This window comes from Canis lupus, chromosome 15, assembly GCF_011100685.1.
Source record: "Canis lupus familiaris isolate Mischka breed German Shepherd chromosome 15, alternate assembly UU_Cfam_GSD_1.0, whole genome shotgun sequence".
Taxonomy (NCBI): Eukaryota; Metazoa; Chordata; class Mammalia; order Carnivora; family Canidae; genus Canis; species Canis lupus.
In genome coordinates, this window is record NC_049236.1 from 23,074,645 (window position 1) to 23,102,620 (window position 27,976).

Below are 27,976 nucleotides of genomic sequence, written 5' to 3' on the forward strand. Positions count from 1 at the left end.
ACTTCTTTTATAGCCAAAAAAATAATTTCATAAGGATAACACAAAGTGAAATTTAGTAGATGAGAACTTCGGCTTGAGAAAGATATTTGGAATAGTTCACTTCAATCAAAAGAAAATAAAATGTAGGAACATATCTGTGAAAAGTAGACTTTAAAAATGTCATTACGTTTTATATGTTACCAATGTTACATCAGAATCTTCTAACTGTAGGTTATAAATTTCCTCTGGGAACCAAATACAAATATTGATAAAGAAAGTGAGGATCCTTGCCAATAAGGTGATGTAGGTGGAGTTAATTCCCTGACCCTCTACCAGTGTCCACCAGAGGGAGAGCATTTTTCAAGGCAGAAGCCCAGGCCTGGTTGAATTAAATACATAAGTATCCATCAGGACAACGTAACTGTGCAAGAAACAATATTGGAATGAGAATGAAATACCTTACGCAGTCATATACAGCATCAAATTAAACTAGTAACTGTTGTAAATAAGTAGTTTATCTGATGATCCAGCATGTCTTATTTAAATTCTTCAATTCATTCATTTTTCCTTTCCTAAGTTAAAAAAACATTTGCTCATAATGTGACATTTTATTTTCCTTCTGACTTTGTGTTTTATTGTATATATGCAATAATATGTTCATTTATTTTAAGTATATATTATTTATTCATTTTTTTCTATAACCATTTTAGTGCCTGAAGGACCACCACAAAATTGTGTAACAGGCAACATTACAGGGAAGTCCTTTTCAATTTCATGGGACCCACCAAATGTGGTAACAGGGAAATTTAGTTATAGAGTTGAATTATATGGACCATCAGGTAAGTCTCAATCAGTTTTGTGCTTATCTTTTGGAGTAAGAATTATGCAAAATATGTTAATATTATCAAACTTCTTAAAAGTATCATGATCTTTTTTATAAGATCCTAAATTGAAGCAAATAATAGAAAAGCAATAAGGGAGGTGAGACTCTTTGAACTTTTTGCTTAAAATCATAAATACAAATACAGATGGCAAAACATTGTCCAAGTTCCCTATTTCATGAGGAGAAGCTGAGAGAATGAGATAACTCCTAAGAAGAGAGGTGTTAGAGGACGTACATGTCTTCAAATGCTTGAACAAAAGGACTTGATTTACTCTAACTGCAAATATATTTATGAAGAACAATGGACTTCAGTTATATTTGATCATATATCTGCTTAGAACAAGGAATATATCCTAATAATTGGAACTCTCTAAAAATAATATAGGCAACTTCATAATGTAGCAAGTTCTCCATCTTTGTGGACAAGCAAGACCTAGACATCCACTTGTCAGATATTTTGAGGGGTTCAAATAATGTATTTCTGGAAGTCAATTAAGTAAACTTTAAAATTCTTTCCTAATCTGAGATCCTATTGTTCTATGAAAGAAATAAAACAGAAGAGTAGAGACTGGGCCACAGAAGTTGAGTAGGGGGCTAGGCAAAATTTAGGGCTCATTTGAGGTGTGGTAGTGTATAAAGTGATATCAGTTAGAGTGGATTTGTGATTTTCTCCAGCTCCCTTCAACAAGAGAAGGGCAATGGAATTGAAGGCTCCTGTGAAAGTTGTGATTATAATTGACAGTGCCATTGAGGCTAGATAAAGAATGGAAACCAAGTGGTGAGGGACCAAACTAAACAGAATAAAATAAAATAGATAATAAGATCAATGAATTGGAGGCCCCAGTGAACTTAATGAATTGTTGCTTCAGGGTCCTAGAATAAGTGAATAGGAGTTAAGAAGGAATGGTCAGAGACAGTGGCATGAAATTGAGATCATGAAAGATTCACAGTTACTGGTAATAGCGATGTCTATGGGAGTGGCTGAGATAGGGTGATGGGTTAGATTATTTGAAGAGAGCTGGGATTGTTTTAAGGATTATCTCTAAAGATACTGAAATCACCACAAATTAAGATGGTAGCACTGAGAGCAGTGACATTGAAACAGGCACTAAACCTCCCAGAATGAGGGTGAGTAACCCTGGGCCTAGAAGATCCATCACTGCAACAAGAAGGGCTGGTGGAGGCCATCCATGACATGAAATAAAAAAATTGTGAACTTTTGTAAAGAGGGAGGTGTGGGACAAAGGACCTAAGACTAGGCCCTGAGGTGCTGGGAAAACACATACCAGACCAGAAGGCCTAGTCACTTGATGATTGTGGGAAAAATTAGACCATTTGGAGTGGTTGCAGGGAACAGAAGCTGTGTTTTTAGGGGAGAGCCAGGTTTCAGCTACAGGGAGAGATGAAAGAATTTTTCAGAGGCAAAGTCGAGGATTAAAAGAATTTCAATAATGGACTTTTAAGGAGTTTTGCTCAGAAGCTGAACTACAAATATTTTCTAAATATGTTTTTTTATAGAAGATAATGAGAATGTTTAGCATTTTAATTGACTGGATTTATGTATAAAATACTGTCACTATTTTAATATTAGCAAAATATAAGGTTTTCCTTTTAAAAATGTTTAAAAAAATAATGTAATTGGATAGGGCTTTATGATTTAATAAGTTATTTGGAATATTAGAAGATTTTCATGTTCTTTCCATTGTTTTGATTAGCCTGATATCAATGTACCACTAAGCTAAATGTTTGAACCTTGTAATAATTGTAATTGTAATATCTTAGAATTGTAATAACAAACATTAATTGCTGTTCTTGACTCTCTACTTAAATGTGAGAATGATCACATGCTTGATGAGAAAATAATTCAAAATTGAAAAGCAAAATATCTTTTGCTTTTTGCAGGTCAGATTTTGGATAATAGCACAAAAGACCTCAAGTTTGCGTTCACTAACCTAACACCATTTACAGTGTATGATGTATATGTTGCCGCTGAGACCAGTGCAGGAATTGGACCCAAATCAAATATTTCAGTATTCACTCCTCCAGAAGGTAAGAACATCTTCAGTGTGTTCATAAGATAGTTTACTCTGCTTGTGGATTTTATTGCATTGGTTAAACATTATATGAGAAGCTATTTGGTTTATATTTACTTAATTCATGCTACTTCCTTATCAGATTACTACCTAGTGCATTCTGAACATGTGTTCCTAGAACATTAAACCCACAGCATGCTTCATAGAGGCACGGGAGATCAAGCAAGATTAGGAAGCCCTACATGTAGTATCGGTCTGTTGGAGACTCACACTGAAGATCGGCAAAACCTCAACAAGAGGCCAAAGTAAACAAACACATTTAACATTGCTTGATTCACATTATTCAATATAGAATAGATTTTTCTCACAGAATAATATCTAGGGGAATCCATATATCCCCAATGCTTATAACAAAAGATAACAAAAGATAACAAAAGATAAAAAAAGATAACAAAAGGGTATTTCAAGCAAGGGAGGATTCCTAGAGGGTGCATAATATAAATTTAGCAGCCCATCTTGAAATAACAAAAACAATAGCTCTCCTAAACAAAATTTTTATTTGCATGTATTAAACATCACAGTTTTAGATGTTTAAAAAATGTTAGCACTTTGTCTCATAACGTAGTTTCCAGATTTTGTGTGATAGCTAACATACCGTAACTTGTAAATTAAATATACGTGTGTGCAAGTGCACACAATGCACGTACAACTAAAGACTGGGGCCTATGTTTTTCAGATAAATCACTCAAGTATTTGACCATTAGGGGGCAGCAACTATTAGGGAATTTTGTACTTCTCCCCTTCAAAGAACAATTAACCATTGGTAGTATTTTGCTGTTGAAAGAACATAAAAATTATGTTTTATATCAATTTCAAATGAAAATGCTGATGCATATTTGATTTCAATATACAGATTAAGAAAAAGATGTATACTTACAAGCAAACTGTTCTCATATTAACATTTTTCTATTGTGTTTCTGTCAGAAGAGTCTTAGCTTTGTATGTTTTTCCATTACACCTTAAATCTCCCCTTCACCTAATCATTGCTCTTAAGCATTTCTTGGAAAGTTAGACAGCTTTATGAATGATTCTCAAAAACAGCAGTGACCTGGCCCTCATCAGACTAGAGTCCTTGAGTTTGGTTTTATTTATTTATTTATTTATTTATTTATTTTTTTTGAGTTTGGTTTTAATAGCATTTTCTCAAACAACTTAATTGATCAACTGATTTTTATTCTTATGTTATACGATTAAATACAGAATCTTTTGTCTTCCTTCAAATCTGGCCAGTTTTGGTGCCCCTTAGCTGAATCTGCAATTTAGGATTATTGTTTTATTGTTATTATTCTTGGCTTATAGCATTTGACAAAAATAGGAAAATAGGTAATATATTGCCACATATGATGTCATGCTGTTTATTTTAGACATCATTTAAACAGTTCATCTCCTTTTCTTTATTTTTGCATTTTTTATGCACAAAATAATAAATAAAAATATAAGGACATTGTTCAATATATTTCACAGGGCTTATTTTTCACACAAAATTATTTTGAACAAATGACTGCCTTTATGTTATATAATAAACAATTTATCCTACTATCTTACTATCCTCCTGACCATATCCAGGTGGCTCTCAGGTGGGTTCCACTAAGCGCAGAAATGGCATGGCTCTTACCTCTGCATGCCAGCCTTTCACCATGGAGTTATCTTGGGATAGTTCAGACTTAGGAAGGGCTTCAGTGAAATGCTCTAGCAAATGCAGTAAATGTCGCTTTCAACTTCTGACAACACTAATTCGTCCTGGTCCTGCTAATTAAAACTGTAATAAAGGAATCTTTAAACTATATGAGAGCAATCTAATAACTCACTAGAACTATATACTTTCAGTTAAAATTGAGATCTTCATTTTAAACTCTTCTTTTTCATTTATTAATACAACAGTGCTCTTTGTGTTCTAATGAAATCTACTCAATTTATTTTCTTCTCCATATATAAAAGTCTTTTTAAAAATTCATTAGGACCAATTTTTAAATTAATGTCTTTTAAAACAACTAGTATTCTAACAAGTCTGCAGATCTTCATAGAAGAATGTTGAATTGACCTCTTAGAGATAACGATATATGCTATTATAGTAATATGGGGCTGATTTCATTAACACTGAGAATGTTATGTTCATAGTCTACTTTGATCATCAAAGAAAATCAACATCATGTTGTTATAGCAGTACTCCTCTACATTTCATAGGTTCCTACATATTCATTGACATGTTACTGAACAGTATTCTACATAGACATGAAGAAGAGATGGTTTTGGTAAACAATAATACTTTAATAATTTCCAGTGTTACAAAGTGTCATGGAGTAGTGTTTCCCAAAATGAGACAATGCTATTGAATATAACATAGGTACCAGCATTTTCTTATTATTTGCATGGCGGTTAAACAAATCTTAAGTAAAACTTTATTGCTTCAATATCCCCTAATAACTTTTCTGTCACTAGTATCAAAGATCTCATAAGAAAGTTTAACATCAGGGCATCCCCAGTGGCTCAGCGGTTTAGCGCCATCTTCAGCCCAGAGCGTAATACTGGAGACCCAGGATGGAGTCCCATGACAGGCTCCCTGCAGAGAGCCTGCTTCTCCCTCTGCCTGTGTCTCTGCCTCTCTCTCTCTCTCTCTCTCTCTCTGTGTCTCTCAGGATTAAATAAATAAAATCTTAAAAAAAATAAAGTTAACATAATTTCTTAAAAGCAGAGAATTGAAATCCATATATATTCTTCAATTAATAGACCATGAAAATGAAGACTTTTGTCCTTCAACTTGCTACTTTCTGCAAATAGTAAATCTTTTGTAGAAAAATCACTGAAAGATTTACCTTTTCAAGGTTCTCAATGAGTTTTATTTGTCAATAGATTTTTTCAAAATTAATTAAAATTTAATAAACTTAATTTGCAAGATAATGGCAAATTTATTTTATTTTTAAAGAGTTGTTGATTTGAGAGAGAGAACCACAGGAGGGGCAAAGGGATAGGGAGAGAACCTTAAGCAGATTCCCCACTGAGCATGGAAACCTACACAGGGCTCAGTCCTCCTCCCCTGAGACCATGGCCCTGAGATCATGATCTGAGCTGAAACCAAGAGTCAGATGCTCAACCACCTGAGCCACCCAGGCACTTTACATAATGGCAAAATTTAATGTATTTTCTTTGCCCCAGTACCATTTGTTTCCTTTTTAATCCTTTTTCATTCGAAAGCTTAAAATCATTTCAAATATTATTTATCCTTCATATGCCTATTCTGTTTGTCTTTCATTAATAAAATTTATGGATGTATTGACTTGAGAATGATTCTTAAGTAATCCTTGTGGACAACACCTCAGGATTGATGCTGAACCATGAATAATTGCCTTGTGTATTTGATTTTCTTTAGTTAATTTGGTATCAATATTAAAGGAGTTTGATTTAATCCATACTTCTCTGGTTTCCTCATAAGAATTTGTGGTGTAATAGATCAAGTATCTTTCTAAGGACAAGGACAAGGACAAATGGAGTCATTTCCTGTATCCCCTAAGTTTTTTCTTCTTTCATTGAAAAAGGAGAGAGAGAGATAGCTTTACAGTTGTTCTTATTCAGGTTTGCGGTACATTTTTAGAGTAATATAGAACCACTTAATCTTTACTTGAACTGTAATTTAGAATTAGTGTCATGGAGCAATATTTATTAAGTTATATTGAAAATATCTTACATATTAGAAGGTAAAGAGACTGCTACTGTTCTCTTTGATTAAATAAGAGACAGTAAAAAAAAATATATATATATATATATTTACATACACACATACTTTTTTCTTTTTTGCTGTATTGGGTAGTTTTGGTTTTCTACTACATTAATGTGTTAAATCAGATGTAAATGACACTTATTTTTTGATATGCAGGGTTTCCTTATCTCTTAATCTGATCAGGGTAGTCATTAGATTTGTTTCTTTAATTGAGGTTCTACACAAGTTCAAATTAAATGGAAAAATGCCAGATCTCTTCTATGAATTATGTTATACGATACTGGCCAATGCTTGGTCTACATAGCAATTCTAAAATAAAATGTAGAAGAAAGGTGGAATGGAAGCTTTACTCTCTAAATGGCTGTTATTTTCATAGTACACAGTTAATTAGAAAGTTGCTCTGCCTTTGAAAAAATGCGTGTTGGTAAATATGATGGTAGAAACATAAGGACAATATATATATATATATATATATATATATATATATATATATATATATATGAAGTGGCCTGTGCAAAAGGTTTTATCTATCTCATTTCTCCCTCTATCCTCAAGTGCCTAGAATAATGACCAAGAGTGAGGGCTTAGTCTGTTGAATGATGAAGGAGTGAATCAGTGATTTTGGGGTCCTAGAACTCCTCCTCCATCCTTCAAAGGTCAAATGTTTTCCCTTCAGATTAGAACTGCTGTGGGGACAGATCAATCTAAAGAGTTATCCTTCTATATATAGAATTTTGAAATGTTTTTAGAAAAGGAGATTTAAAGAATTAGCAAATTACAGGTTTAATTTCATGTTTATAACTCAGTTTTGAGCACAGGTGTTACTACATGCTGTACAGGAAAATCTTGGCTGCAGTAAGAAAAATCTTAGGCAAGAATGACTCATTCATTCATCTAGTCATTAACTATTTAAAAACATTCAGAAATATTTGTATTGTTACAGTATCTAGAGGGCTTTCTAAATGGTTACTTCATAGAGACAAAAAAAATCTATGGAATGAAAACTCCATACGGTTTCCTGTATGGTTGAGGTAGACATAATCATGTTCACTAATTTTAAATTATATATATATGTAATATATATAAATATATATTTATATATATAAATATATAAATTATATATATGTAATTATATATATATATATATCTTTACATTTGTTTTTGTTTAAGTTCAATTTGCCAACATACAGTATAACACCCAGTGCTCATCCCCTCAAGTGCCCCCCTCAGTGCCCTTCACCCAGTCCCCCATCCCCCTGCCCACCTCCCTTTCCACTACCTGTTGTTCATTTCCCAGAGTTACGGAGTCTCGATTTTTCCAAGTTCCCCTCCTTTTCCTTATAATCCTTTTCACTATTTCTTATATTCCACATATGAGTGAAACCATATGAAGATTGTCCTTCTCCGATTGCTTACTTCACTCAGCATAATACCCTCCAGGTCCATCCACGTCGAAGCAAATGGTGGGTATTTGTCGTTTCTAATGGCTGAGGAATATTCCATTGTATACATAGACCACAGCTTCTTTATCCATTCATCATAGATGGACACCAAGGCTCCTTCCACAGTTTGGCTATTGTGGACATTGCTGCTAGAAACATCCGGGTGCAGGTGTCCCGGCATTTCATTGCATCTGTATCTTTGGGGTAAATCCCCAGCAGTGCAATTGCTGGGTCGTAGGGCAGGTCTATTTTTAACTCTTTGAGGAACCTCCACACAGTTTTCCAGAGTGGCCGCACCAGTTCACATCCCCACCAACAGTGTAAGAGGGTTCCCCTTTCTCCACATCCTCTCCAACCTTTGTTGTTTCCTGCCTTGTTAATTGTCACCATTCTCACTGGTGTGAGGTGGTATCTCATTGTGGTTTTGATTTGTATTTCCCTGATGGTAAGTGATGCAGAGCATTTTCTCATGTGCTTGTTGGCCATGTCTATGTCTTCTTTGGTGAAATTTCTGTTCATGTCTTCTGCTCATTTCATGATTGGATTTTTTGTTTCTTGGGTGTTGAGTTTGATAAGTTCTCTAGAGATAATTTTAAATGTTATTTGTAAGAGTTGTGACATTAATTTTTAATTCCTTTCTGTTATCTTAAAAGTAAAAAGGGTCATTCTTTATGTTATACCCATAAAGTGCCTCTGTTCTAAATGGTATTTGCTAAAACTATACAAATGCAAAATAGCTAAGGAAATGAATTTGATGTTTTACCACATCTTGGTAATAATGATGTAGTTTGGGAATATAGATGAGGTTTGGCTGAGGTCTGGAGCTGACTACCAAGAAAGAAGTCTTGGGATGTCTTTGGTGCAAGTTGGTGGTTTTATTAAAGCATGGGATAGGACCCGCAGGCAGGAAGAGCTGCCTGTGAGCTGTGAGGGGTGGCTGATTATTTGCTTAGGAGTTGGGGCAGGTAAGGAAAAGGGAGGCCTTCAAAGGAATTTTTGTATGCTAAAGAGGACCTACCAGATATTGGAGGCCTTGCCATTGTCAAGTTAAGGTTGTTTTTCCCTTTAGTAAAGCATTAACGTTAAGGTAGTTGGGAGTTTCCTTCCAGAAGTTAGGTTACTGATAAGAATGCTTTTCTTGTAAATCACTAAGACATTTTGTAAACTGAGGGAGACTTATGTCTATAGGGCTATAATCTCTATAAGTTAACTATTAGTTTTTCTTTCCCTTGGCTTTAGGGCAGCCAGGAGTGCCTGAGAATGTCACACATATCCCACCTGGGTGGGGAGGGGGGGTTGTTTGTGGGGTGTCAGCTTGTGCTTTGTCCTCAGCTAGCCTTCTGTTCCCTCATCAATGAGGAGTTCTATCATTTTCTTTCTTGAACATTTCATTCAAGGTCCCTTACCATAACCTTGCCTAGTAATAAGAACGATATAATTATACCCATTTTATAGGTTAATAAACTTAGAGGAGGGTTTAATTGGCTATTCAGAATCACACTAGCTATTAAAAAAAAAAAAAAAAAGTAGACAAAATCCCAGGGCATGTTTATCCTTGATCTGTTATTACGCCTGTACTACTGGGAGGTTTACTGGATGTCACTCTTGGTCACTTTCTAACTAGAATTTGTGTAAGTACTTGGTGCTTTATTGTAAACCAGATGTTAGTTTTGTTTCTGTTTCTCTTTATTACTGAAAAGAGTAAGGGTACCTGAAATTAGAGACTCACATAATTCATTTGTAAATTCAGCAGAGCAAAATCAATCAACTCTTCAAACAATCTCATGTAACAAGTTCAAAGACAATCTAATTGAATTTACCAACTACATTTAATTTCAGACAAAGTCTTCTGGATATTATTTTTTGTTCTGTTCTTATGATTTTATAAAGCTTTCAAGGTTTCTACTGGGCATTAATCATCCCTAGACAGCTTTTTCTGGGAAGTTATTTTTATTAATGAATTTGTTTATTTTTTTTAAATGAATTTGTTTCAAACAAATCCTATGACATTTTGAGGAAATTACTCCATGTTATCCTATTTCTTATTTACATTTTTTGAGAACAGTATGTAGAAATTCACTTTATCTGTGTCTTTAAAGAAGCTTACACATATTTAATTTGTAAATAAATAGTAAATTGTTTTAGTCTATTTTCTAATAGGCTTTCTTACAAATCTTAAATGGTGAGCTAATAATTTAGGGAATTTTTACATTTTAAAAATATACTTTTAAATTCTTCCCTCCTTATTCTTTTTTTTTTTTTTTTTTTTAGTTCCAGGTCCAATATTTGATTTACAACTTGCAGAAGTAGAAGCCACACAAATAAGAATTACTTGGAAGAAACCACAACAACCAAATGGAATCATTAACCAATACCGAGTCAAAGTGCTAGTTTCAGAGACAGGAGTAATTCTGGAAAATACTTTGCTCACAGGAAAAGATGAGGTATTCACTTTCATTTCACATCTTGGTGAGCCCCTTCTACTTGGTTTTGGCCCCGATAACTTGGAAGACTTTTGGCATTCAAACATAAAATATTTGACAAGCATCATGGTACAAAGTGAAGTAAATTTGGGCTATGTGGATAATCTAGCTAGGTCATATTTCATTTTAGAATATATATTATTAAGTGCTATTATTCTTTTTCAGCATACAAAAATGTTAATTGAGCAATTAAGTAGGACTAAAGGTACTTCCATAAGTGGATATTATTATGGTAATTCAGTTAATGAATTGTTTAGAAACTCCTGTTCTGATTTAAACACTCCTTCGGCTTACTTGCAATTTGGAACAGTTGCCAATGAAAAGCACAGTATTTAGTGGTTGTTGTTGACAAATGACTTGGCCTGTTCAGTGTTTGGGAGCTAATTTTCTCAAAGCTACCTCATTTAAAAAAAGATCCAAACAAAGTATGTTTGATAAAGAAAGCAAATGGGGGCACCGGGTGGCTCAATCGGTTAAGCATCAGACTCTTGGTTTGGGCTCAGGTTATCATCTCAAAGCTGTGAGGTCAAGCCCCGTGTCCCACTCCCTGCAATGAGGAGAGTCTGCATGAGGTTCTCTCTCTCCTTCTCCTGCTGCCCCTCCACTTGCTCACACACACACTCTCTCTCTCAAATAAATAATCTTTTTTAAAGCAATTGACTGAATAATGGAGATTAAGTTATTCATAGATATAAAATAAGAGGACAATGTGTTTGCCTCTATTCACAATGAAAGTCTTATTGTTTCCCCCTTTGCATCTGTTAGAAATATAAGCCACACTGGTTTCCTTTCCCTGTCTTCACTCACCTTACCCAACCAGCTATTCATCTGTGAATGCCCTATGAGTGTCCAGACTAGTCACATCCAAGTATGGGTACAAAAATTAATGTCCCTAGGACCAGTGAATTCAATCACGGGCCTCACAGGAGCTACATGATGGCTTATTCATCAACTGGCTTCTACTGTTTGGGTCCAGAAACACTGCTTTTTCTAGCTGTGCTATTATTTTTCCCATACAGATCATCCACTCTATTTCTAGTCTCTGCTTTCTTCCACTTCTTATACCTACTTGAAAATTGATGTTACTATGTGCTCAATGTACTGGCTGCCCAGGATTTACTGGGCAGGACTTTTACCATCTCCAGCGTAGGATTAAAATTCAATCCTATGTTTACTCCTTTCCTGTGTGTAAAAGATGGGAGTTATGCTTTCCCTGATATTCTAGTTGACAACTCAGGCAAAGGGCAAAAGCTTAAACCTTTGCTCTGGCCAAGATGGTCTTAGATTAGATAGTTAGCTGCTTTGGGACTAGGTGACAGATCTCCCACTCCTGTTAATGACATCTGTTGAATCACCAGCTACACCACCTGTTTTTCTCTTGAAGCTAAGACATTCTAGAAAGACTTCTTTGTGATTCAGCCTCTGTCTCTATGGCTTGTCTCTATGCTTGTAATTCCTGTGATATACTGAAGAGAACAGGAGCTTTGGGGTCATATAAATCTGGGTTTATATCCTTGGTCAGTTAATGGGCTCTGCTATAGAGAGATTGAGAGCATGGACCTAGGAGGCAGACTGCTTGAATTTAAACCTTGGTCTTGCCATTATGGCTAGTTTAACCTTAAGAAAGTTGGCCTGATCTCTGTGATTTTCAGTTCCCTATTCTCAAAGATAGAGTTTATCAGAGATCCTGTAACAAAGGGTATTAATGAGGATTTAATGGGTTAAGTGCATAAAAGAGCTTAGAACTCTATGTGGTATGTGGTAAGTGCTATGCTAAATATTGTGACCTGTTGTGATTGTTAATCATGGGATTGGAACTTTCACCCTGATTGACATTCATTATTAGTTTCCTTATCCTCTCTCAATAAAAGGACATATTAGTTCTCCTTATTTCTATGATGGTATGTTTACTTATTAGATCAGGCCCATTATTGGTATTTCGGCTTTCTCATGTGACTGATGTTTGGGTTCATCGTTTAGGAAGTTGATGTGGGGACAGAGATTTGGGAGAGGCCCTAAACCCAAATGAACTTGGGTTCTAGCCTCAGCTCTGTCCTTTTCCAGCTTATACAACCTTGGACAAGACAACTTTTGGACACTTGGTACCCTCATTTTTAAAGCAGGGCTTATAAACTCACCTTATAGGGTGAGCAGTAGAGGAGATAATAGATAAAACCTCTGGTTTAGTGTATTCATTTATTATCCTTCGTCTTGACCTTGATACAAGGTAAGGATTCTTTCCTTTCTTTCACTCTTCAACTTCTCAAAGTATGGCTTCCACACCCTTACACAAGAATTTTCTAAATCCTCGAAATCTTGTTAGAAGTTACCAGTGACCCCCTAAGTGTCAAATAAGGTAGTTACATATTTTTCAGTATCCCCATCTTCATTGTCTCCTCCAGAATCCATCTTTCTGCCCTCCCACTCTCCAGCTTTTGGCTATTTTTTTCCCTCATGCTTCCTCCACTTTCTTATCCTGTGACTTTATAAAATTTTGGTCTTGTGTAATGAAAAAAATGAAAAAGCTTGTTCTCCTATAATTTTCTAACTCCTTCCTGATAAAGATCTTCTGCACAGTTCTGTTTTGAGCCTTCTCCTTACACTTTCTTTTGATGATCACGCAACTTCAATCACAGCTTCCTACTTGCGTAATCCCTTTGCCTTGCTTTCTATTCTGGTCTTTCTCTGACACTCTATTCCTAATAACAACCATTTGTAGAGAGGTTCTATCAGGATATATCACATCTAAACTCATTTTCCCTCATAAAACAAAAATCCCTTTTGGGATAATGTCTGGTTCATGACCAGAATGAGGCGACAAATCTGGTTCATGACCAGAAGAAGACCAGGTACTAGACAAAGCTCTGGGGATGGTGATGGAAATCTGTGAAGGTTTCCATAGGACACACAAGAAGAAAGTCTATCCAGGCAACTAATAGTTTCAGTTATCAAGAACAAGGAGAGAGACTAATTTGAAGCCTAAATGCCAAATAACTAGGTTTAGAATTCCTTAATCCTTGGACTGGGCACACCATAGCTCTCTGACCTGAATTGAAGATCATTGTCTAAGCACTTTATGGTGCTTTTACATGTCTGGTATTCGTCCTTTCAGATTATGGCTCTGTTATTCTTTCTGTCATAATGGCTCAAAACCATGGGGCTACCTCTGACGTGGACTATACTTAGCATTCAATAGTTATTCAATATTAAGCTATTTATTTTTACCTCCAGAGGGTGGCCTTCATACATCTATATTTCATTCCATCGTCACCACCCCACCTCAGGATTGCAGTCTCTTGCCTGGACTATTGCTATCTTACTGCATTAGTTTTTCATTGTTGGATGACAATTTGCCACAAACTTAATTGTTGTGTAACAATTCACCGTAAGCTTAAGACAACTCATATTTATTTATTATCTCACAGTTTCTGTGGGTCAGGGAAAGTTTTCTGTCACTTGCTTCATCATGCCAGCAGAGGGAATATATACAGTATAATGTAGCCATAGGAATGACATCCTCTCACCTGCGCCTCATTTCATTGTTTAGATGCAAATAATAGCTCCCACACAACAGGAAGGGATTATACAAATGAATGAACAGCAGGAGGTAGGAATAATAGGGGGGACATCTGAGAGACTGTCCACAACACTCTCCCAGCCCACTATTTTATATTTCACATATCTATTAGAATTATCCTTCCGGATTTAAGTATATTATTTAAATTAGAATAACCAAATAAGAATTGAGGACAGGGAAGGTATGATCTATTTAAGAACTCTAACTTCTCAGTATCCTAGTAGAAAGTCGATAGATCTGTCTAAAATCTAAAATAATTGAGTCTTAACAGAGTAGTATAGGCATGTTACTTAGTGATTTTAGAGTAAAATCATGTGTGTATCATGGTGTTATATCATGTGTATATCATGATTGATACATGAAAGTATTAAAATATAATCATCTTATGCTAGACTTGAACTGATCTCATCAACCTTATTTAAAGTTTTTTTTTTTCCAGTGACCTTTTATGCTTTGTTTATTTCTTAATAAATAGGGGCTATTTTATTATGCTGAAAGATGTATAAAATTTTACTTGCAATATTTAAATAAATACTTGAACAAATATATTAGAAAATTTAATTTCAGGGTTTGAAGACTTATTTCAACATTCAAATTTGTATATGAATTGCATGTAGAGCATGCCTAATAAGTGATTGGGAATCCAGCCTCTGCTAAAATATTTTATCAACTCTAATAATAGGGTATCTACTACCACAAAAAGCAGCTCCTATTCTATGAACTTTAAAATATTCTTCCTTATGGCCTCCCAGGCATGTATGCATTAAGTAACACGAAAGTTCCAGGAACTCTGTTAGGTCCAGAAAATACACAGATGAATAAGAAAAATACTTTGTTCTTTAACTATTTTGAACTGAAACATTTGTCTTCTAATATTTGCCAGTTTGTCCCATCTCTCTTCTCTAGACTACATGATATGAGCTTGGAATTTGGAACCAGGGAAATGTGTTTCAATCCTACTTCTGCTATGACTAGTTTTATGAACTTGAACAGATGACTGTAAAATGGAGCTCTTGATACCTAACTTTGGGCTATAGTGAATTAATATTGCATGGATAAAGTACTTAGCACTATATTTGACACATAGTAGTTTTAAATGTCTTTGTAGCAGTAATAACAATACACAGTGATTTAAGTTTTTATCTTTTGAAGATGATGGTCATGATTTCCCTAAGGCTTAATATCCTCAGTTTCTCATCAGGCTGTGGTTTCTGGATCCCTCATATTATTGAGTACTCTCCTATGTGTATTTTCCAGTTTGTCAATGAAACTCTTAATCATCTGAACACAATATTCCATATGTAATTTGATTAGATCCAAATTGAGAAAAACTATTTTCTACCTTGATGTTCATTTCCTACTTCTATCAATGCAAAGAATAAAATTAATTTATTTGTAAGACTCATTCCACTGAGAATAAAGTCTAAAATCCTAAAGTCATCTTTCCATGGACTGTTCTTAAGTTGAATTTTACACTCAGATCTCATCCTGTATTTGTTTTTTGGTAGAATCCTGGGGCATTTTCTCCCCCAAAGGCACCATCTTGGTGCCTATTGTTACAAATACATGAGATTCATACAGATACATATTTTCATCCAGCATGTTTCACAAATATATCAGTATTTGTCATTGGTGAACATGAGAAGAAAGTCAGCTAAAGGCTTGACCAATTGCTATGGAATGAAGCTGACAGGACCCAAGAGTAGTTTAGGAATGCTTGAGATAAAGTTTACTTTATTGACCAACACCCAAATAACATGCAGAATGATACAATATCCACTAGGTTTCCTAACATATACTAATTGCAAACTTTTCTTTTTTACCACTGCTCAATAACAGAGAGCATAAATCATGTTATAGTCTATAATAAAACATAGAAATATTTCTTAATAATAAATCAACTATTTCATTAAGTCAATCCAGTAGACTTCAGTGAGTCTAAATAAATAGATGTAATAGAGATTCGTAAAAAATTAAAATCACATTAGCTATAATGAAGGTTATTACATGTAGAATCAGGTTGGTTTATACAGATGGATTAGGAATTTAACTGTAGAACTTCTAATTCTTTCACATAAATTCCAAAGATTCCTGGGTAGGATATGAGAGGCCTTTCAAGTTGGTGAACTGTGACATTCTGTAAGTCAGTTGTGCTCAACCAAGGAAGATGTTGCTCTCCACTTGGCAATCTCTGGAGACAGTTGTCTTGGTACAAATGGGGAGATGCTTCTAGTGGGTAGGAACCAGGGATGCTTCTAAACTTCCTACAACAAAACATTGTCTAACACAGAATGCCGATGGTGCTGAGGTCCAGAGCCCTGTAGTAACTCAGTAAGACTGAAAGCTTTCAGGATTGCAGTTGGCTGCTTTTCTCCCTCATTATTCTCATGTCCTCTTCGGCCCCTTCTACTTATTTTCTCAAGTTCTGTTCTTTCCCATCATTTTTGCTCTTAAAATAATTTTTTTTTTTGTCCTTTGAAAGACCTAATACCTAATGCCTTTTCAAAAGAAGCAAAGTGTGAGAAATATTCATGGCACGGCTGTCTGAGTGATAATGAATAACATTATGGGTTGTTATGAAACCAGTGTTCAAATCATTGCATCAGTTAGAGAGAGTCTTTCCAGAATACCAGAATTTGGGAGAAATTCAGAAAGTCAAAATTATTTAGGTCAACTCTTACATTGAAATGGCAGTTTGTCAACAGAGATGCTTGACTTTGTTAATTGATGGGATGCTGTGACTTAACTCTCAATAATTTATCTGGCAGGAGTGTAAAATATTGGGAGATTTAATGCAAAATTGTAGTTCATGGGGAAATTATGCTTCTTCATTGTACCTTCTGCAGTGCTTTGTACACAGTAGATTCTCAGAGTGGCTGATTGATAGTGGAAACAGCTGTGTGTTTCAAGCATAAACTATTGACTGGAATACCAGAGCATCTCTGAATTATGTGTTTGTGATTCATGCCCCCTCTGATTTCCCTGTGGAAGCGGAGCTGAAGTGAGCTGTTAGAAGATAGAAGACCTTTAACTTGTCCTGTATAGAGTTCCCTATCCAGAGTTTTTTATTGCAAGAATTTTAGAATAGATTTTATAGGTGTCCCCTTCCTTCTCATCACAATACTTTTCTGGCTATGGATGTAACAAGATTTAGATAATTTTATTCTATAAATATCATTTGGAGAACTACAGATTTCCCTGGATCTTTTTTCCATTCTTTTCTCTCTCAGACAAGTTAATATTTCAGTGACCTATCTTTGTAGATGATTAAACAAACTGCCTTAAGATTACTTGCCTTCCTGAAATTTTTCCTGAGCACCTTTTACTTTTTTTAAATACTAAGTATTGGTGTTACTTAGGAATAAAAACCCTGTTTTTGGCTCTAGGATTAAAGACAACCCCAAAACATAAGGTAAGAGTACCCAAACTTATATGCAAATAAAACCTTTATTATATATTATAAATTTTGAGGGTACAAGAGCATGGAGTTGGGGAGGAATAATATTTTCTTTTTAAAAAAAGCATTTTTGTTTTTTTTTAAAGATGAGTTATGAAGCAGAAGTTGAAAAGGAATGGACAAAAAGTAGTTCTTGCTATGTCTTTTTTTTTCTAAGATGATTTTATCTTGGGAAAGTTTGAACAGATATTAAAGTAGAGAAGAAAATATAATAACCCCCATTTGCCTCTCTCCTGGATTCAGTATTTAACATCTTACCATACTTGTGTCAGCTGTTTCCCATTGTTGCTCTTGCCCTGGACATATTTTAAAATAAATCCCAGACTTAATTTTGCTTCTACATGCCTAATTAAGAACGAATTTCTAAAACTTGCAGATATTTTAATTCATACAATGATTCTATTACCACAACTATCAGAATTGCTAATGTTGTCTTGGTATCATCTAATATCTAGAACATATTCAAATTTTCCCGACTGTCTTCGAAGCCCGTGTTGGTAGGTATGTACTAATTAGAATCCAAAGTCCACACATTTCATTTGGTTGTTAAGTCTCTTAAGGCAACATTTACTTTGATTAATGTATATATAGTCTTATTTCCGAGGTTGAAAAACTACACAAAATACTAATAATATTTGGCCCCCAAACCCTTTCCTTAATCAGTTATGCTGTATGAGGAGAGAGAAGGAAGAGAGTTGTCTTGTTATCTCATTAGAAGCTCTTCCTGTATTTATCTGTAATGTGGCCCTGATATTTTCACTTCAGTATCTGTTACTTTGGTGAACTTGACATGAGTGAAGTACATTATGGGATCTGGGAGCAATCATAGTTACTTAAAATATTCCTTAGGTCCAGACCCTTGGATAGGCTATCTGAAAGCTATTGCCATGCAGTTTGGTTCATGTGTGTAACTTCACTTGATCAAAGATAAACTGTTATTGACATATCAAGCAAGATGCAAGCCTCTCACACCTCATGTATAAATGAGAACACAGAGATAGAGAAGCAAACATATTTTAATAAGGCAGTGTGCCTAAACACTTACTTTTGGGAGTGAATGGTTTTAAAATAGTTTGGTTATGGAACCTTTGTAGGAGGATGTCTAATTTTATAATAAAGCAACTAATTCAAATCAGAAACAAATATTCCCTTCATCCCACAATACGATATTGACCTCTTATGATAATGGAATGATTAGAATGTGTTAAAATGAGGTAGGAATTTAATAACTTTAGAATGAAAGCTGGGAATGTAAAGGAAGACAGTAGTCATGGAAATAACATTACCTTTTTAAAAAGTCTGATTCCATCCATTTTATCTTTGTATATGGTGCAAGAAAGTGGTCTAGTTTCATTCTTCTGCATGAAGAATGTTCAATTTTCCCAGCACCATTTATTGAAGAGACTGTCTTTTTTCCAGTGGATAGTCTTTCCTCCTTTGTCAAATATTAGTTGACCATAAAGTTGAGGGTCCACTTCTGGATTTTCTATTCTGTTCCATTAATCTATGTGTCTGTTTTTGTGCCAGTACCACACTGTCTTGATGACCACAGCTTTGTAGTACAACCTGAAATCTGTCATTGTGATGCCCCCAGCTATGGTTTTCTTTTTTAAAATTCCCCTGGCTATTCGGAGTCTTTTCTGATTCCACACAAATCTTAAAATAATTTGTTCCAACTCTTTGAAGAAAGTCCATGGTATTTTGATAGAGATTGCATTTGCTTCAACGTGGATGGAACTGGACGGTATTATGCTGAGTGAAATAAGTCAATAGGAGAAGGAAAAAAATTATATGGTCTCATTCATTTGGGGAATATAAAAAATAGTGAAAGGGAAAAAAGGGAAAAGAGAAAAAATAAGTGGGAAATATCAGAAAGGGAGACAGAACATGAAAGACTCCTAACTCTGGGAAACGAACTAGGGGTGGTGGAAGGGGAGGAGGGCAGGGGGTGGGGGTGACTGGGGGGCGAGCTCTGAGATGGGCACTTGACGGGATGAGCACTGGGTATTATTCTGTATGTTGACAAATTGAACACCAATAAAAAATAAATTTATTAAAAAAAGAAATGGAGAATTTTGAAGAACAAGTAATTAATAAATAATGCTTGTACATTTCAAAAAAAAAAATTAAAAGTCTGATTCCAAAGTTACTAGTTTTTTAAACTATATACTTGGGTAAAGTCATTATTAAGTGTAATAGTTACAAGTGGTCATTGTGAATGTCTGTTTTTAATTACAGTATGTAGATGCCCCCATGACTCCAGAAACTGTAAACATAGTAGAGTCAATGGCAGAATTATTTGAGGGTTCAGCAGAGATATCTTCAGACCTGTACTCGCTTGCTTCAGCTATATATAACAGTCATCCCCATAATAACTTTCCTGCGAGAAACAGAGCTGAAGACCAGCATTCAGCAGTTGGTAGGTACAATTTCTGTGTTCTCTGAAGCATATTTCAAACCACCAGTGTTAGCTAGCACAGATATGAACCTTAGCTTAGAGTTCAACCAAATTATTAATGGTTCATGGACTGGAGTCAGATTTTTTTCTTCTTCAACTGTTGGATAACCTCATGCAGCAAATGGATATGCCACACAGGCAGGAGCTGGCCCCTCCTAACCCATTTGACCTTCCTCCTAGAGAAAGTAGCACCCTAGAGTCTCTGGCCAAGCTGCATAGACAATCAGTTATTACAGTTGCCAAAGCAGGTGTGATGGGGAGGGATTAACATATCTTCAAATCATTTACAGGCCTCACACTCTCTGCAGCTTTTGACTAATAGGTTTTCAAATGTCACTAAAGGTAAATAGGTCAGAAAGTTACAACTCTAGTGCATGGGGTGTTAAACAGGTGTAGGTGACCCCAGTGATGTGGTGATGTCATTAGTGTATACACTTGCTTTCAGGGTCAATGGATCTTATTGTTTCTAAAAGAAGAATGTCATATATAGCAAATTAAAAATACTTGGTTACATGACACAGGGCTAAATGATCTCTCTGGTCATCTACAAGTCAGAAGAATATTTTTTTTCATTGCCTTTTTTTCTGATTTGGTAGTTGTCTCATTCCAAATTAAGAGGGTTTTGTTATTTTATTGATGGTAGAATTAGTAAAAAATATCACATATTTGAAATACATTTGTTTCATTTACTGATGCATTTTTTCCTGAGCAAAGACTGGAGCAACACTAAAAATTAAGAGGCCCACAATTTCTGATGCAGATGTTTCCTTGAGTATTTTTAATCTAATCAGTGATTAATATTGTTGGATGCACAAGTTCTTAATAAAAAAATTAACATTATTTGAAATCCTGTTCGTATTTATGTGTCAATTATCCAGGCATGCTTACTTTAAACCTCCAAGAGGTTTAATAAAAGTGTAGTGATTTTTGAATCCAAATAAGTCTCATTTCAATAACATTCACATTACAGCATAGCCTTGACATATGTTTTAATTTGGTATTATACGTCATCTTTCATTTCAGAAAAAAAACCCTTAGGCAGTCTCTTTTAGAAGTTGTATTTTCTCAAAACACTAGTCTAATGTTCCAGGATGTATTTATTTTTAATTATACATGTTTGTTATTTATATCTATTTTTTATCATTTCACATAAAGGAGTACATAGAGAAATTAATGACTAATGTGAAATCAAGTTTAAGATTTCACTCTGTGAGGAAAAATAATTTTGATCATGATTTTCTTTTTTACTGATTTCAAATAGGAACAAGGAATCTGTATATCACTGACATTGCTGCTGAACAGCTGTCTTACGTTATCAGGAGACTTGTACCTTTCACTGAGCACATGATTAGTGTATCTGCTTTCACCATCATGGGAGAAGGACCACCAACGGTTCTCAATGTCAGGACACATGAGCAAGGTAAGAATGTATTTCCTTTGAAATAATTACCTGCAAATATTGCTCTTACACATGGTAATACTTTTCCTTTTCGTTCACATGAATTGTTCATTCTTCTTTACAAGTGCCAAGCTCCATTCAAATTATAAACTATAAAAATATTAGTTCTTCATCTATTTTGTTGTATTGGGATCCTCCAGAATATCCCAATGGAAAAATAACTCATTATACAATTTATGCAATGGAACTGGATACAAACAGAGCATTCCAGATGACTACTACAGATAACAGCTTTCTCATAACAGGTAGAAGAATCTTTTTTAAAACATTTCTATTCTGATGAAAATGTGCATCTCTTTCTGCCTTTCACACTGCAGGACACGTGCTGCCTCATTTCAGATTTTGTTATGCTGTGCTGCCATGGATATCTTAAAAATGTGCAGAAATAACTTGATTAAATGTGTTTTCCTTATCTATATTTATCTACAAAAAATGAGATCATCAGACAAGTATGGTAGGAATATACTTAACCCAGAGAATTTTATATCTGGTACATTGAAATGAAGTGTTAAAAGCTTGAATGAATGAATATGAAAATCAGCTGAAGTAACTGAGCTGACATGGCCTTTGTGCCAAGCCAACATAGTTCTTGCAGCATGTCAAAAATTATTTTTCAGCCTCAGATGATTGCCCTAGTATTCAGGAATGAACTAAAATATCATCAACCTGGAAAAACCCTCCAGTCCAAGGAATTTTGGGAGAATAAGATTACAAGGAAACTTACTTGGAGAACCAGTCTCCCAAATAAATTATTTTCACTAGTCCTGTGTCAAATGACCCTAATCCATGAATGTTATTTTATGATCTTTACATAGATTACCTGTTGTCATTGTAGGGTTAAAGAAATACACAAAATATAAAATGAGAGTGGCTGCCTCAACCCATGTTGGAGAAAGTTCTTTGTCTGAAGAAAATGACATCTTTGTAAGAACTCCAGAAGATGGTAAGAATATCAGGCACAATTTTCATAAAAAGCAGGTGGTATTGCATACTTATTGCTTTCTACCTCATGCTCCCTTTAGTGGCTGAAGCAATCAGCATTAAAAAAAAAAAAAAAAAAAACACATGGATTTAAAATTTTGTTTCATCCCCCAGAACCAGAATCACCACCTCAAGATGTGGAAGTTATTGATGTTACTGCAAGTGAGATAAATTTGAAGTGGTCACCACCTGAGAAACCCAATGGGATTATTGTTGCTTATGAAGTGCTGTATAAAAATACGGATACCTTGTTTATGAAGAACACCTCAACCACAAACATAATTTTAAGGGACTTAAAACCTTACAACCTCTACAACATTTCTGTCCGGTCATATACCAGGTTTGGTCATGGCAATCAGTTATCTTCTTTACTCTCTGTAAGAACTTCTGAGACTGGTAAGCTTTTTGTTTGTTGTTTAATAATACGTATAATGAAGTAAACACCATGGATAATTGTCATATTGTTTATATTTTAAATAACCTAAAATCTCTCATCCTTTTTTGTATAACCCAGAAATATGTGTTTTTTTTTTTTTCCTGGTAAGATGTGGGGTAAAGGCTTGCTGTGTAAATTAGTAAAGTCTGATTTATATATTTATGGGAACTCCAACATAAAATCAGTGAATTTTTCAAATGAAAGATCTTGAGAAAACAAGGATCTTTCAGGGTACCTGTAAAATAACCACATGCTTTTAAATTAGCTAAAACCAGAGCACACTCATAAGAATAGATTCCTGTACTCCAATGAGGTATGTATATGGAAAGAGGAGCAGAGTGGGAGCAGAGGTACAGCATGCCTGGGTAAGCCTTATGGAGGAGACAGCATTTGACCTGGATCTTAAAGCATAGGGTAGAATGGATGTTATTAAAGTTGTTGGGTAGACAGGGAGGGGAATATCCTCCCTGGATAGGAAATCATGGAAGCAAGGAATTACACTCTCATGTTTCAGTTTCAGTGATACAAAAACAAAAAGCAGATGGCAAGACATTTTGCCTTATGATCTTAGTTTATTGTCTTGTTTATAATAATATATTGAAGCGTCACTCTTAATTCAACTCTGTAATTTATGCTGAGAATTAATAACTAAATGTAAAATTACTGTTTTATTCCTACTTTTAAACAATTAAATATTTATTGACTAGCTACTAGCTGAACCATATGGAATTACTATTCCTATGGGTCAAAATGGCCAATATCATCAATTTCATATGGCTCAGCCAGATTCTATATGAGAGGCCCTGTCTCTAACCTTGAGGATCTAGGTATCTAGTAAAGCAGCTTATCTTTGAACAGGAGTACCTTCCTCAGGCTAGTCAAAGAAATTAATAAAATGAGATGACACAAAAGAGCCTATAGAGAATGGCATTCATAATTGCAGGACTGAGAGAATAATGAAAAGAATGTTTTATAGCATTAAGGATTATCTCTTAAAGTGAAATCTAATTTGTATTAAACTATATATTGGCATGTTTCATTGCTTTTATAGATATTTTTTTTTAAATTAGTATTTTTGTTAAGGAAAATATCTCCTCTTTACCTGACCTAGCTTTATTTTACACTGGGTCAAGGAAAGAAACAAGCATATTTTAAACACCTGCAGAGTGCCATGGGCTATGCTCCTGGCTTTCATGAAAATTACCTTTTTAATTCTAACAAAGCATTAAGGTATTATCTTCATTGCCTAATAAAAAACAGGTCTGAGAGGTTCATCCCTTCAATGAATATTCAGCAAATATTTGCAATATGCCAAGCCCTAATGGGAGTATAGCACTGTAAATGAAAGTGAATTTCTGCCCTCCTAAAGTTAAAATTAATTGGTGGGTGTTTAATTGCTTAAGGTCACCCAGCTGGTAAGTGATAAAGCTGGACCTGGAACCCAAATGTATCAGACTATAAAGCATATTTCCTTTCACAGTATAATCTATTTTAGAAGCCATCAATAAAGTTAGTGAATTACAGAATATATCTAGGATCTTTTCTGTTCATTGTTGCAGTGATATTTTTCTGTTTGGGCTTTGCACAACATGAGGAAGGAAAGAAGAACTTTCAAAGTTCCTGTTATAATAAACAATCATATTCATGAATGTTTATCAAACACTTCACTACTTAAGTGGTTAGGGCATCAAGAACACCTTATCTTAATGATTATCTGTAGAATATTCTCTTTTATTGTTTGCTAACTACTACATGTATGCAATCTTTAATTTAGTATTGAATAAGTAAATTTAATTTTCACTTTCTTATCTATTAGATGAGCTTAATTCTAAGGCAGGGATAATAAATCTTCAGTGAATATAAGATTTTAACTTGAAATGTAATTAAAAATGAGAATGCTAGTTTTGGAAAGTGTCTTATAAAACACATAGAATTCTTTATTTTATAGATGAGGAGACCTAGAAATATTTGAGTGAAATGACACAAAAATCAGAGTAGATAAGAAGTAATGTTGGGACTTAGAGGTAAACCTCCTGGCAGCCATTTCAAGCCTCCTGAGCTAGTGAGAAAAGTAAAGAGAAGAAGGAAACAACTTATTCCAGACTCACTGTCTCACCCATTTGGGTGGATATAGGGTCATTTTGATCCTAGACTCTTTAGAAGCAAAACAGAACTGAAAATACGGCATAGTGTTCAACGTCCATACTTTTAATTTCTGACTCTCTGTCCTAAGGTAGGGTACTCTCAACATCTTTGCATTCTTTATTTAGATGGAAATGGTGGACAATGAAATCTACATTAGTGACCTTTCCAAAAGTATGTGTGCTACTTACTATTCAGCCACCAGTTTTAGCTCTTTTCGTAAAAGAGGAAGCTAGAATGTTAAATAGTTTTAAGGCGTCATTTGAAGCAAGATGTACTGAAAAACAACTATCTGTCTGTTTCCAAGGCTTCACAGTCTTATTAAATACAATAAATTCATCCTCTACTCTTATAAAAAAAACAACAACAAGCACCAACTTTTCAATATTATTTCATGAGAAATTGAGGGATTGGTTACTAATTGCTGCTAGTTACAAATAAGAATGAATTATTTGTTCACGTGCTTTATCTTGATTGGGGAATCAGAGTTTACTATGCTTGGGACGTAAAATACTCTTGTATTCACGCAGAAAAAATCAACATGAGGTTGATCTCATGGGTGTGTGAGTGTGTGACAGAGAGACTGTGTTTATGTGTGCTTTAAGTATAGAATGTACAGTTGACAAACAAGATTAATTCATGTTTTCTCATACTTAGGGTTCAATAATCACATAAAGAACTTTAAGTTCTCATGAAAATTACCTTTTGGTGATCTCAATACATTCTCTTTCCTTTTTAAAATCTTTCTTTATGGTAAGCCTTTAACAAATGGTTTGAATATGTCTGATGTGGGGTAACAACCACTAGTGGATAGTAACTTAGATGTTGACCAAAGTTCTGTATAGGACTTTATAATTTATTTATATTAATGAATTACATTAAAATTTTTTTTCTATGTATCACTATAACTGTGTATGCCAAACAACAATCTTTTGGCATACTCAAGGTAACTTCTCACTTCCTAATTTAGGACCATCAGAACAAGCTTATTTCTTATTTTTATTTTTTAAATAGGTTCAGCTTATTCCAAGTGATTATAAAAATTTACTTTTTGTTCATGAGTTATCTATTTTACACAATACTTCATAATTGGACACTGTATTAGTTCAGAAAACTCTTAAGTGCATCATTACTCTGCAAAATCAGTAAGTCATCAAGCCTATCTTTATTTCCCCTGAATCCAGCACTGGTTATCCCCTAAGGATAAATGAATAAAAATGCAAAGGATATCAGCCTAGGGTCACAGATGCATATTTATATTCTGACTACTGGTGGTCGGCAGACAACTCCAGAGGGACAATTTAGCAAGTTCCAATGAGAATTTCAAAATCAGAGGTTATACTGAGTTATGAAGTTCAAGCATAGTATTACTAACGCCTTTTTTTTCTTGCAGTTAAATAACTATTCAATTTTGTTTTGCTTAGCTTTGAATTTCTCTCTTGTTTTTAAACATATTTTATGTCATGTTGAACATATCTATTCATGGCCTGAACAGGTTTTTATGGACTCATAAGCTTTGTAGATACAGCAGTAAGACAAAATTCCTACCTTCCTGGAACTTAACATTCTAGAAGTTTCACAGAAAATAAACCAGTAAACAAATAATATATGACTTTGGTAGTGGTAAATTCTAAGAAGAAGAAAAAACAGGGAAAGAAGAAAGAGTTATGGATTAGTAAGCAGGCTATTTGAGGTAGAGGGCTGAGAGAAGCCCTCTCTGAAAAAATTACATTTGCCCAGATATATTAACAACATATAAGAGTAAGTTAGATGAGGAAAAGGGGGAAAAAAGTGCTCCAGAAGGAGGAATAGCAATAGCCAAATTCCTGAAGTGGGAAGATACTTTATGTGGTTGAGGAAGAGCAGAGCATTTCTGTCATTCAAGTAGCATGAGTTATGGGGAGAGAATTAGTAGATGAGGAGAGAGAGGCTGGCAAAGGTGGACTGTGCAGATTCTTGGTGTTATTCTAAGAGTTTAGGGTTTAATTATAATAAGTAGATATTGAAGAATTATGGCAAGAATATGATACAATTTGTAGTTTTGGAAATCATTGCTGCCTATGTTGGATTTGGGAATGAAGAGAAGAATCATGACTTCTAGGTGTTTCGTTTGAATATCCGGGTGAATGGTGGTACCATTTACTGAGAAAGGGAAATCTAGAGAAGAGTCGGTTTGGAGGAAATTCAGTTCTGTTTTGAGCATGTTTTAAGTATCTGAGTACCTGTCATGAAGGCAATTGGATATGTAAGTTTGAAACTTGGAGAGACGATCCAGGGTTGAATACACAATTTGAAGTCAAGGTATAGATAAAGTCATATCAGTGGGTGTGTAGATAGAAATGGAAAGAAGCAGACACCTATGTTCTGGGGTAATGTGACCTATAGACTTTGGGAAGTCAGAGAGGATTTAGTCAAGGACTAAGTAGAAGTAGGCAGTGGTAAGGTAGAGGAAAATCAGAAGACTGAATCTTTTTTTAAGATTTTGTTTATTTGACACACAGAGAGAACACAAGCAGGGGGAAAGGCAGAGGGAGAGGGAGAAGCAGGCTCCCCATGGAGCAGGGAGCCCTATGTGGGGCTCCATCCCAGAACCCTGGAATGATGACCTGAGCAGAAGGCAGATGCTTAACCAACCAAGTCACTCAAGTACCTCCAGAAGATTGTGTCTTGCAAAGCTAGTGAATAAAGATTTTCAGGTAGAAGGAATTTATTTCCTATGTCAAATACTGCTGTCAGGGAAGTAAGTAAGATGAGCACATACAACTGATTAGTGGTTGGCAATATGGAGATCACTGGTGACTTCATGACAGTAAGTTTCATGGAAAAAATGGGAGGAAATACCCAACTGAAATGAGGCTAAGACAGAATGAC

At 34.8% G+C, this 27,976-nt stretch overlaps 1 protein-coding gene across 1 annotated transcript in view; it reads left to right on the plus strand.

Moving 5' to 3' along the window:
* PTPRQ (protein tyrosine phosphatase receptor type Q) overlaps positions 1 to 27,976 on the plus strand; it is a 246,833-nt gene that overhangs the window by 65,767 nt on the left and 153,090 nt on the right. Inside the window, 8 exon segments of the mRNA XM_038558531.1 lie at positions 690 to 818; positions 2,765 to 2,911; positions 10,384 to 10,556; positions 19,868 to 20,048; positions 21,349 to 21,507; positions 21,612 to 21,791; positions 22,382 to 22,489; positions 22,642 to 22,923. Of these exon segments, the coding sequence (XP_038414459.1) occupies positions 690 to 818; positions 2,765 to 2,911; positions 10,384 to 10,556; positions 19,868 to 20,048; positions 21,349 to 21,507; positions 21,612 to 21,791; positions 22,382 to 22,489; positions 22,642 to 22,923 (1,359 nt within the window).